The sequence below is a fragment of the Camellia sinensis genome, chromosome 3, assembly GCF_055761805.1.
Source record: "Camellia sinensis isolate YWXY chromosome 3, ASM5576180v1, whole genome shotgun sequence".
Classification (NCBI taxonomy): domain Eukaryota; kingdom Viridiplantae; phylum Streptophyta; class Magnoliopsida; order Ericales; family Theaceae; genus Camellia; species Camellia sinensis.
Genome location: NC_138963.1, coordinates 34,837,038 through 34,849,201, shown reverse-complemented (window position 1 = coordinate 34,849,201; position 12,164 = coordinate 34,837,038). Strand labels below are relative to the sequence as shown.

General features: G+C 33.4%; 1 protein-coding gene across 2 annotated transcripts; it reads right to left on the bottom strand.

Moving 5' to 3' along the window:
• Window positions 1–2,981: 2,981 nt before the first annotated feature.
• On the bottom strand, window positions 2,982–11,854 carry LOC114293619 (glucomannan 4-beta-mannosyltransferase 9). 2 transcript variants are annotated; one of them, XM_028237740.2, is made up of 9 exons: window positions 10,865–11,854; window positions 10,686–10,784; window positions 10,310–10,562; window positions 6,479–6,589; window positions 5,345–5,481; window positions 4,978–5,091; window positions 4,675–4,874; window positions 3,960–4,154; window positions 2,982–3,658 (listed from the first exon to the last, which is right to left on the bottom strand). In XM_028237740.2, the coding sequence occupies exons 1-9, from the start codon at window positions 11,192–11,194 to the stop codon at window positions 3,496–3,498; spliced, it is 1,602 nt and encodes a 533-aa protein (XP_028093541.2). In that variant the 5' UTR covers window positions 11,195–11,854; the 3' UTR covers window positions 2,982–3,495. The 2 variants fall into 2 exon arrangements, with proteins under 2 accessions (XP_028093541.2, XP_028093542.2); XM_028237741.2 differs by having other exon boundaries at window positions 3,880–4,154; window positions 10,865–11,796.
• Between the last annotated feature and the right edge of the window lie 310 nt (window positions 11,855–12,164).

Sequence of the window (12,164 nt, the reverse complement as noted above, 5' to 3'; positions counted from 1 at the left end):
AGGACATTCTTACTTCTCCGTCTACGTCACCTATGGCTCCTTTTTCTCCTTAGGTTGCTTCTTTTCCTCCTTTGTTGGTCTATTCTCATCGCAAGACTCCCCCATCCCCAGTTGTCTCTTCGCCAATTGTTGCTCCTTCTATTTCTAACTACTCTAATCCTGCTGTACACTGCTATCCTCCTCGTCAGCGTCGTCCTCCAAACAGGTTGGGTTGGTCTAATACATATTTTTCTGCTTCCTATTATACTTTTTTGTCCACTATTCACTCTTTTTCAAAACCTCAATCTTACAAGGAAGCCTGTCAGGATCCTTATTGGGTTCAAGCTATGGAGGATGAGTTGTCTGCTTTACAGAAAACTAGTACTTAGGAGTTGTTTCCTTTGCCTGCTGGTAAAAATGTGGTTGGTTGCAAAGGGGTCTACAAAATCAAGACTCATTCTAATGGTTCTCTTGAGTGCTACAAAGCTCCCTTGGTTACTAAGGGTTTCTCACAGGAGTATGGTATTGATTATGAGGAGACATTTGCCCCTGTTGCCAAAATGACTACTGTTCGTACCTTGATTTATGTTGCTGCTGTTCGACATTGGCCTCTCTATCAGATGGATGTTAAGAATGCTTTTCTTAATGGTTATCTCACTAAGGAGGTCTACATGTGTCCTCTCCCCGGTCTTCTCCATTCCTCTAGGTAGGTTTGTCGTCTTCGGCGTGCTTTGTATGGTTTGAAGTAGTCTCCTCATGCTTGGTATGATCGCTTTCAGACTGTCGTTACCGAGCTTGGGTTTTCTTGGATGTTCTAATGAGTGTATTAATTCATTGTGTAATTTCAGCCACGAAGCCAGTGTCAACCATGAGAGCACATAGCTGTAATGATCCTAATTATACTCACAATTCCATAATGCCAAAACCTTGCACCAAATTAGAGCTGTGCAAATTTTTTTATTCTTGAAAAAGAAAGGATGAAAAGTTCACTACACCATAACATAAAGCATGTGAGGAAAAATGGAAGGTTGTATACCTCATAATGAGGAGAAAAGCTAAAGTACAAACAATATCATACTACATAAATTTTCAAAGAAGTTATGTTATCGACAACATACTATGACTTTTGGTTATGCAAAATCTAGTAACTGCCCAAAAAGAGACATCTGGGGCCATATGCTTCCGACTCTACTTTGTTTCTGAGATATACCTCAGCTGGTTTTGTTGTTCTCCTACTCTATGTGGATGATATGATCATCATTGGCTCTGACTCTTCTGCTATCTCTAAGGTCAAGCAACATCTCTTCCACACCTTCAAAATGAAGGATTTGGGTCCATTGCGGTATTTTCTTGGTATTGAGGTTGCCTCTTCTCCAAAGGGCTATTTTCTGTCGCAGGCCAAGTATGCCAATGAGGTTATTCACCGTGCCGGTCTTACTGATACTAAAGTTTCTCATACACCTATTGAGCTTAATGTGAAACTCAACTCTACTGATGGTGTCCTTCTGGATGATCCCACGATCTATCACGAGCTGGTGGGTTGTTTAGTTTATTCGATTGTCACTCACCCTATTCTTGTTTATGCTGTTTATGTGGTTAGTCAGTTCGTTTCTGCTCCTTACTCTATCCATTGGGCTGCTTTGGTTCGTTTTTTTCGCTATCTTCGGGGTACCATCTTTTAGGGCTTGCTGTTGTCCTCTACTTCCTCTTTAGACTTGGTGGCCTATGCTGATTCTGATTGGGCTGGTGATGTTACTGATCGCAAGTCCACCTCTGGTTTCTGTATGTTTCTTGGCAATTCCTTGATCTCTTGGAAAAGCAAGAAACAAACTGTTGTTGCTCGCTCTACTGCCGAAACTGAGTACCATGTTATAGCTCATGCTATTACTGAGCTTGTTTGGCTTCGTTGTCTTCTCTCTGATTTGGATGTACCTCAGTCTTCTCGATCTCCCTCTATTGTGACAACCGCAGTGCTATTCAGATTGCCCACAATACTGTCTTCCATGAACGGACGAAACACATTGAGATTGATTGTCACTTTGTCTGACAACATCTACAGTCTGGCTTTATCTTGCTTCCTTTTGTCTCTCGGCCTTGCAACTTGCGGACTTCTTCACCAAGACTCATACTACCTCTTGGTTTTAGTTTCTTTTTAGCAAACTCTCAGTGTTTTCTACTAAAACACCTTGAGTTTGAGTAGGGGTGTGAGAATATATATTGTATATATGGTATATTGTATATTAGGAATTAGGCAATTTCCTTACTTGTGTATATTACGAATTAGTCAATTTCCTTTTCTTTGTATTTTCTTTTTCTGTCATAGATTTGGGCTATAAAACTGATGCACTCTTTGTAAACATAATTAAGTTGAATATACAGAAATACAAAAAGCTTACAGTCTTTTCATAAAAAGTCAAAAAATTAACTAAAATAGCCAATTCCAAAATGAACCCTAAGACAACCAGTTATGGGTTTTCAGCTTGGGAGAAGCATGTCTTTCACATGGATTGATATTTCCCTGATCAATGCTAAAAATATGGTGTAATTTATATCTGCAACAACCACCATGAAACAACCATGAAGTTTGTGTCTACCTGATTTAATGGTTTTCTGCATTGCTTTTAAAACTCTGTCCTCCATTACTTTTTTTGCCTAATCCTTTCTGTGAAACAAATACAATGTCTGGTCTTCTCTGAAAAAATAAATGAGTAGTTGATCAATCCTCATAGTTTTATTGCAAGCCCTTCAATTATCCTCCATTACTTTTTTTGCCTAATCCTTTCTGTGAAACAAATACAATGTCTGGTCTTCTCTGAAAAAATAAATGAGTAGTTGGTCAATCCTCATAGTTTAATTGCAAGCCCTTCAATTATTGTTCATTGTTGGAGAAATCAATAAATGACTTCTGGTATGGTTGAGAGAGAGAGAGAGAGAGAGAGAGAGAGAGAGAGAGAGAAGTAAGTGCAAACACCAAACACAATCAAGAAAAGAAGAAAACAAGCTGCAAAATCATTATAGTACATAAATTGAATGATGAAACTGAAAACAAAATGTGTTTTTTCTTCCTGTTTCCGTCAGTTTATTCATCTGAAACAAACACAATCTTCAGAAACAAAAAAAACCAAAAAAAGGGGACAAATTTACTAGGAAATTATCACACAAGTACAATCAAACCATTTGATCATGTTTTTATATATCTACTACTTTCGGGGAACTCATGTTCTGCTTCCTTTACTTTGCTTTTATGTCTTTGCCCATTTCTCAAAGTAATCTTCTTGATTTGGGAATATACACAAGCTAATTCCTTCGAGTCAGTGACTCGGAATTCTTATGATCGAGCTAAAAGAATGAAACGACTGGCGGCTTTGTTTTTTTTTACAAGCTAATACATTAAAAACCAAAATTTTAAAAATATTTCTAAAAATGCCACTGACATGCATTATGGAAGAACCCCATAGACATTTGGTGTTTAAGTAAGATAAACACGTGGGTGATGAATAGAGAAATGAGTCACGCTTAAGAGTTGGGGACAAAGGTGCCAACGTAGCCGAACCCAATGACGAAGAAAGCCATTGCTTGGACATAGAGGTAGATGAAGTAATGGTTTTTCCCAAAGGCAATGTCGTAGCAACCGCAGAAGAAGAGGAAAAGCCCGGTCCCAAGTTCTAGCAAATGGATTCTGTCGATGTTTGGAAAAGAATGAGATATTAGTTGGACGTCATAAAAATTCAAGTGCCTAAAAAGCCTTTTTTTTTTTTTTAGAAATCTATGTCAGTCCAACTTCTGTTTAAAGGTTAAGAAGCAAAAATAGCTTAAATAAGTTATAAAAAACTGATTATTGAGAAGCAGAGGAAGGAGTGCTTTTAGTTTCTACTTTTGCTTCTAATTATCAGTTTTTACCTTGCAAGAAGCTGCACCAAACAAATCCTGTAATGTGTGATTAAAATGTGAAGGTAGGTTGAGCTTTAGAGAATTTGTACCGTTCTCCAATCCTAAACCGGGGCCTTTTAGGTGCTTTAGTGGCTGCTTTTGTCTTGAGAGCGTCCCCGAGTTTCTCAGTGACAACCCATTCGTTCACTCTCCCAGCCTCTAGAAGACCAATGAAGGTGGCCTTGGTCCGGTGCAGCGACATGACATTCTCAAAAAGGATCCAGAACACCAATAAGTGGAGTGACCTGCGGGATCAAAACATGAAAAACAGAACCTGGGTTAAACTTCAGTGATGGATGTGATTTTTTGTTTCAAATTTGTTTTAGAACAATAGTCTCATAGTTTCATTGCTCTTTACTGTTTCTTAGGAACCAGTAAACCAAATGCTGCATATTCATATTAAAATTCAAGTTTTTAAGGGATCAATTGTAGATTTTAAAGTGTTGATTGTCAGGCTACCTAACATACTCGGGCTTGGACAAGGATAAGGAAATTGATTTAATCTTGATTTTACTTTTCTCCAAATAGAAATATAAAAATATAATTGCTATTTGACTTCACTAAAAGTAAATTATGAATGCTCATGTTTTGATGAGCAAAAGTTGGTAGATCATTGCCTTGGATGTGTAACAAATGAAATCGAATGAACTAATGAAGCAAGAGTGAATCCAAAGGCTACTACTAGCTTATGCTTATCCAAACATAAACCGTAAATTCAAATATAACTGAACTTTAGAATGCAAAGAACTAACAAGAAAACCAGACCTTGGAGTTCCAACAGCGTTGAGAATGGTGATGATGGAAGGAATGTAAACTGATGCCCACTTCGGAACCACAACTTCCGGTACCAAAACAGTTGCTGGTAATACGACACAATAAAACACAAATGTGACAATATGGGCGACGATCTTCCTAACCAAGAAGAAACTGTAGATTACGTGCACTTTCTTCCACAACGTTACTCTCTGCAATTAAAATTTAAAAAAAAAATGATTGATCGGGTCTTAAACTTTGTAATTAGCCATTGGTTTTCAAGTAAAATTCTTGAAGATGGATGGGAACTCTAACCTTATTCATTACAATCTCCATTACCATTTTCCTGAAAAGATTGGCAGGGCCACAAGACCACCGGTGCTGTTGGAAACGATAGGCCTTGAATGTACTTGGCAATTCATTTTTCACCTACAATAAAATAAACCTATAAAATTACAAATATCATGAAGAATCAACAATAAATTTAGCAATTTGTGTTTTTGATAAGAGTAAATGCATGGGAAAACCAATGACATTTAGGGAGCTAAGTATATAGATGCCACATGGTCCATTTGAACCGTTCCGTATCATTCCAAAGTTTTATTATTGCATGCCACGTCAGTAAATAATAAAAGTCTGTGAAATTTGTCAGTTTATATAGTATTTTCTAAGAACGTAATACCTTGACAGTACCGAGGTATAGGAATTTCCAGCCTTTCAAACTAGCTCGGACAGCTAAATCCATATCTTCAACAGTTGTCCGGTCCTTCCAACCTCCGGCCTCATTAATTGCAGCAATTCTCCACACACCAGCGGTCCCTATAGTTGCACAACATAAGACAAAGACATAACTCGTATATCCAACAAATGACATGCTTGGCAAGAACAAGAAATGTGAAAGTGAATGTTAAAAAACATCATAACAAAATCAATTAGAGTCGTGCTCACAATTGTCTCGATAATTTTTCATAAGAGCCGAATAATTTTTCATTACATGTATGCTTCACATGCATAATCACCCCTTGATAAAAGAGTGATTTTTTTTATTTGCTAAAAAAAAAAATTGTTAAAAAAATGAGAATAATTTATGAAATATCAAAGTAATATTAGTATCCCTTGCAAAGGGTTACTATGGATGTGATTGGTTGGATAATTCCAAATAAGATTTGTATAGCCATGGCAAGGTTGAAAATCTTATTAAAAAAAAAATTGAATTCAAATCCTCATTTTTGTTATAGCCAAAAAGCAAAATCATTTATTATCTCAATGAAGTAATGCATTTAATTTTATGAAAAAGGCACATGAATTTAATGAGATGCCATCCATATATGTATGCTCCACAATAAATATTTGTAAGGACAACCACCATTAGACTCTGTCAATTAATGTGAAAAATGCATTACTAATAGACAGTTCATCAATTATATACAAATAAAAAATTTATATAAAATTTGAATCCATAATGATGCGTCACTTCAAAAAAAAACATTTATAAAATTAATATTTATTTACCAAAGTGGCATTGTCCTCATTTTTTTAAATGAATTTTGTTTCTTAGACAGTTCCTATCTAATTTGAACATACATTCAAAGTTGTCCCAACTACTTTTCTTTCTTCATTTTTTGCTAAAATTTGAATTGCCTGTGTTTGGATCAGGAAAAATGAAGAGAAGAAAAAGAAGAAGGTATATGAATTTAAGATTTTCCCCTCATTTTTTTCTCAACATCCAAACATAGCCAATGACTCTCATTAATTACTAATAATTATGGGGTAAAAAAACAAAAAGGGCATAATGGAGGGGGTAGAGGTGTCCAACCATTGAAACCAAAGAAGGCATAAGTGGAAGAGCCCACTTCTTGCTCCACTGTGAAATGGTAGTCCAACGACATCTCTTGCATTCTTGTCATCAAGCACTCGTCTGCATTCACTGCCACCAAAAAATAAATAAAATTCATATGCCACGTCACCATTTTTGTCAAAACACACATATATATACGTATATGTAAATATTAATTTATATAACTTATGAAAATACGTTTTACATAGAATTTCTGTGCACAATCTGAGATCCATCCTCTATGACATCTTCTGTGCATATAGAACTGTTGCTATGGCCTTGTGCCAGAATTGTTTGTTCTTCAACCTCCATAGCACAGGTTAAAAGTTCAAGTCTCATGTGAAATGTTGGGGTAATCCCCTTTCTTCGCTTTATCCTTAGATTATGCTAGTGTTGATTTTATTGAGTGACAAATAAGATATACTGATATGTCGGTAGCCTTTTTAATTTTACCTACAATAATATGGTATAATAGGTATCTATTTATTTTATATCCCAAGTCTTGAGGCTATTGAAAGTTTATCCGATCGTTAATTCCAGAGTCAAGATGCGTAAAAAACTTATGATATATGCATGTATAGGTGTACGATGGGTGTGCTCCCCACACAATTACTTAGGATTCAATTCTTGGGATTAAACTGTGAGAAAATAATTTTCATGAATTCTCTAATCCTAATATAAATGGTTTGTCTTTAATTGAATTAGAGAAAAAATTAATCAAGATATGCATAAATTAATCTCACTTCCAGACAACCCAAACTCCTAACCCCCTCCAGCCAAAAAAAAAAAAAAAAATTATGTATAGGTGAATGGTCCACCACTAATATAACACATGCAGTTGTAGTACTGGGAATTAAAAGTAGGTGGGCCGAAAGGACAAATATGCCCCACAATCTAGAGGGCTATCTTTTTTGTTTTTGTTTTTATTATTCAACAATGATAGAGATCACTAATTTTGGAACTCTAAAAAGATCACTAATGACGTGGTACTCAATAAAAAAAGAAAAAAAATACAACACCAAGGCCAAAACATCAAATCATTCCTGGTGGGACCCATTGCCACATCATTAGTGATAGTACTAATTAGTGCTCTCACTCATTTTCCTTTATTATTATTATTTTTTATAATAAGATATTCGGACAAGTTTATACATACCTCGACTAATCTTAGATAGAGTTCACTAGTATGGCTCCAATGAACGGATTGTTCTTAATGAGAGTTGAACTTGAAACCTAAAAAGAATACACTCCTATATCCTAAGTTACTTTTCTTCTTTTTTTTTTAATGTACTTCTAAACCTAAGATGTTATGAAAATAATCTCAAACATAAAAATTTCAAAACATAATTTTATAATTGGGATTATATTATAACAAAAAATTAAGATTTTAAAAATAAAAGTTACATTTATAAATTGGTGAGACCAGGGTATTTATCACCATGCCCTTAACATTTGTTGTGGTTTGAAACTATTTTTTCATGAAAGGATTTAAGGGTGGGGGTAGTTAGGTCATTAAACTCAAAACAAAAAAGTTCCATTTAAAAACAAGCAATTTCCAGGTGTACTTCCACTTAGGTAAACCCAAACAGACCCATCTTTTGACGAAGTTTACCTAGAAAACATGAGTCCGGAATCTGTATAGTGGCTTTTTTGTAAGGCGATTTTTTTTTTTTTGAATAATTAAAATATTTTTTTTAAAGTAATTATTAGTATTATTACATTTTAATTTTTTTATATTATTATACTCTTAATTTTTATATGATTAAATCTCAACTATTCAAAATGTTTTTTAATTTAACGTTGTGTTTTGTTAAAAAATTTGAAGAAAGATTTAAAAAAAAAAAAAAAAAATAAAGAAAAAAATATATAAAACTAGTTAAAATGTATATATATTTTATTTACATTTTATTTATATTTTCTATTTTTTTTTAAATTCCTTCTTAAATTTTCTAACAAAACACCACAAAATCACTACGCCTCCGTTTGGAGAGTGAGTTGGTTTTTTGACTTTTTTAGTCTGGGACTAAAAGACCTGATTTGGAAATAATTTTTTGAATTTTTAATTTTTTTATAAGAGATGAGTGTAATAATTATAGATTGAATTTAATATTTTATTTTTTGTGACTAAAATAACCTATTTTATTTTTTTTAACTATTTTAACCTTTAACCCACTAAAACCAACTTCTCAAACTATGCTTACATCGAATTCGGAAAGTCCCTCTATAAATTTTTGGAACCCTAATATTGGGACCCACAACAAGATGACAAAGGACACGTGTGAGAATCCTCATGGCTACAAACAGTAACTGCAACTGCATGGATGACCGACAGTTTTATAAGAGGTGGGGCATTTAAGAGAAGTGCTAAAAGATTTACAAATTAGATTTTTAAATTTATTTATAATAATGTGATAAAAAAAATAAAATTTACACAATTAAATATGTGATAAATTATAAATTAATATCTATTATATTATAGCATTGTGAGTCAGATTGTGAAGCAATTTTTGTGAGTCTTCCAATTAGAAGGTTAAGAATTCAAAAATTTTATTCAAAATAAAAAAATTAAAATTAAGTAAATATTCAAAATAATTATCATGTAGTTAAAATTCATTTTAAACTTGGATTTTGTTATATAAGAATTAAATTAAAACTATATTACGTGTTATAAATTTCTTGATATTCTCTATTAGTGATAATTAAAGAACCAAAGCTTGTTATCACTCTAATTTGCATGGCTAGAACTCATTTTGGATGATAATCTAAAATATTTAACTTGTAAGATTCATTAAAAATAAATGATAAATATGATTGGGCGAATTACACTAACAATCCCTACAGTTTGGGGTTCGTGTCAGTTTGGTCTCTGACTTTTCAATTGTAACATATTTGACCATGAATTTTGAATCTTGTTTCAAATAAAGACAATTGAAGATACCATTACTTAATTCCAAGAACAAAATTGTCAATTTAATAAAATATAAATTAATTTAACAAAAATAAATGTCAAAAAAAAATTTGTAAATTTTTAAAAATTATTTCTATCAATCAAAGATAAAATCATGTAAAATTGATAAATTTTTTACACATTTATTTATTTTACAAAAATAATTTTTATTTTGTGTTTGGATGATAACTATGTAATGGGTGGTTGTTAGGATTATAATGTGTAATCGATATATTTAATATATGAAATTTTTTAGTTTTGGATTTTTGACTTAATGGATTGGTTTAATAATGATATTAAAGTTGTCGCTATATTTGATTTTTGCAAAAATACAAACTAATTTAATGAAAATAAAAATTACCCATTACATGATCATCATTCAAATGCATAGTAAAAATTAATTTGATATAAATAAATAATTAAATAAATATGTAAATGTTTAAAAGATTTATCAATTTTACATAATTTTATTTTTAGTGGATAGAAATAATTTTTAAATATTCAAAAATATTTTTTTGACTTTATTTTTATCAAATTACTTTATATTTTATCAAATTGACACTTTTGTCCTTAAAATTAAGCAATAGTATATTCAATTGTCTTTATTTAGAACAAAATTTAAAATTTTGAGTCAAATGTGTCACAATTAAAAAGTCAGGAACTAAAGTGACACAAACTCCAAACTATAAAAACCATTAGTATATTCTGCCCAATATGATTTTAAAAAAACAACTTTTCCAGTTTAAACTTTTTCTTAGATTCTAAAAACAAATGCACAAAACAATTATGAAATCCCATCTAAAACTAGTGATTACGCTAAATTAGAAGGGCGTGTTTGGATGTCAAAAAAAGGCAATTATTACCGAACTTCCAACGGGTTTGGACGAGGCCGAGTTCAGGGTTATGAACAAGGTAAGGGATAGTCCGCCAGAGAAAATCGGGTTCGGGTTGAAAATCCGCGTCGAAAATGACGACGTAGTCGCAATTCCTCACGTAATCTCGCTTCAACCCCTCCTTTAACGCCCCTGCTTTGTACCCATTTCTGTTATCTCTGATTTCGTACTTTATGTTTATCCCTTTACTCGCCCATCTCTGGCACTCCAATTCCACCATTTCCTACACCCATAAATTCATATGAATGTATGTAATAATCTGTGTTTGGATTGAAAAAAATGAGCTTTTTTGAGTGTTTGAGCAAATGGGTTTTGATGGGATTGAAGGTTTTTGATCTGGGTTTACCTTGATTGTGTGGTCTGTTGAATCATCCAGAACTTGAATTATGACTCTTTCATTTGGCCATGAAAGCCCACATGCAGCTCCTATTGAAAGCTGATATACCTGTTTTAGAAAAAAATGGGCAATGTCAGATTCTAGAGAGAGAGAGAGAGAGAGAGAGAGAGTGAGAGAGAGAAAGGGACCTCTTTTTCATTGAACATTGGGATTTGAACAAGAACCAATGGGTAAGCTGAATTACCCAATTCAACATCGTCTTTTATGGGCTCAAATTTGTACTTTTTTTCTGGTTTTCGACCAAACAGACTGATAAACGTGATTACAACGCCCATATAGAGCCTCTCAATAAATAGCATCAAAGACATTACCAAACACAACAACATAGCCAATCGAAGAAGAGGAACGATCAATGGAGCTTTGATCTGACCCCAAATCATCATAATTTGCTCTGTCATATCGTCTCTAGCACCGGAAAATGTATCCGGTAGAACCGCCGTCGACGAAAACCGATCCATTTTGTTTGTGTTTTGAAGCTCAGAAACAGAGCAAGAGGCTAAAAACAGATGAGCAAAACAGAGCAAGAGCTAAAAACAGAGTTTCATAAAATAAAAATAAAAAACCCAATTAGATCTATTTATATATATGAAGGAGATAAGAAAAATTTCTCTTTTTTTGTGTGATTTTGATTCTGGGTTATGCAAAGAAATGTCAGTCACTATGTTGCAGAGACGCACGAGATGATTAAGAAGAAACCCAGTTGGGTTCAAAAGCTGTAAATCAGAGAGAAACAACTCATTGCCCCTAAGAATGTGCAGGTTCATATACAAAAATCTCACGAAAATGCCATATGATTCGTTGCTTTGGCAAAAAAAAAAAAATGTGGAGAGACCAAAGCTCTCTGCTTCTGTAATCTAAGGAAAACAGAAGCAGAAATGTATGAAGGTGGAAACAGAGAGAAAGAAGAGAAGAACAGAGGAATAGAAAGAGAGACAGGAGAGGAAAAGAGAGAATCTGTGTTAAAAATGCGCTCTCTATTTTGGCTTCTGGTTTGAGTTTGTTGTTTCTCTCTCTTCTTTGTTTGAGTTTTTGTGAAGCCACAGAACCCTCGAACTATTGCAACTACAAGTGTGAGGCTCGCATATAAATACAAATGTAAGGATGTGTTTGGGAGTCGCGAAAATGCATAGAAGAAAGGGGTTAATTATAAAGGGTCCATCCAGCTTCTCAAATGTTGAGATCAAGACTGGACTAGTTCAGTACGGCCTACGGATTTATTTTTGGATTCCGTTTTGATAACTGAAATAGTATAATTTGTAGAACTCGTATTATATTCTTATAAAAAATCACATTGATCGGATATCAATAGCTATTTGATCGGATCAGAATTTTATCAACCGTTTATTTTTTCACTGTTCATTTTTTTAATACAAATTTGATTCGATCAAATAGTTATCAATATCCGATCAACGTGATTTTTTACAAGAA

Bases quoted from the DNA above. Each gene is read 5' to 3' on its own strand.
- LOC114293619 (XM_028237740.2), bottom strand. From the start codon at position 11,194: ATGGATCGGTTTTCGTCGACGGCGGTTCTACCGGATACATTTTCCGGT. The intron at 10,785-10,864 runs GTCCCTTTCTCT...TTTCTAAAACAG, and splicing joins CAATGTTCAATGAAAAAGAG to GTATATCAGCTTTCAATAGG. The intron at 4,875-4,977 runs GTTAGAGTTCCC...TTTTAATTGCAG, and splicing joins TGGAGATTGTAATGAATAAG to AGAGTAACGTTGTGGAAGAA.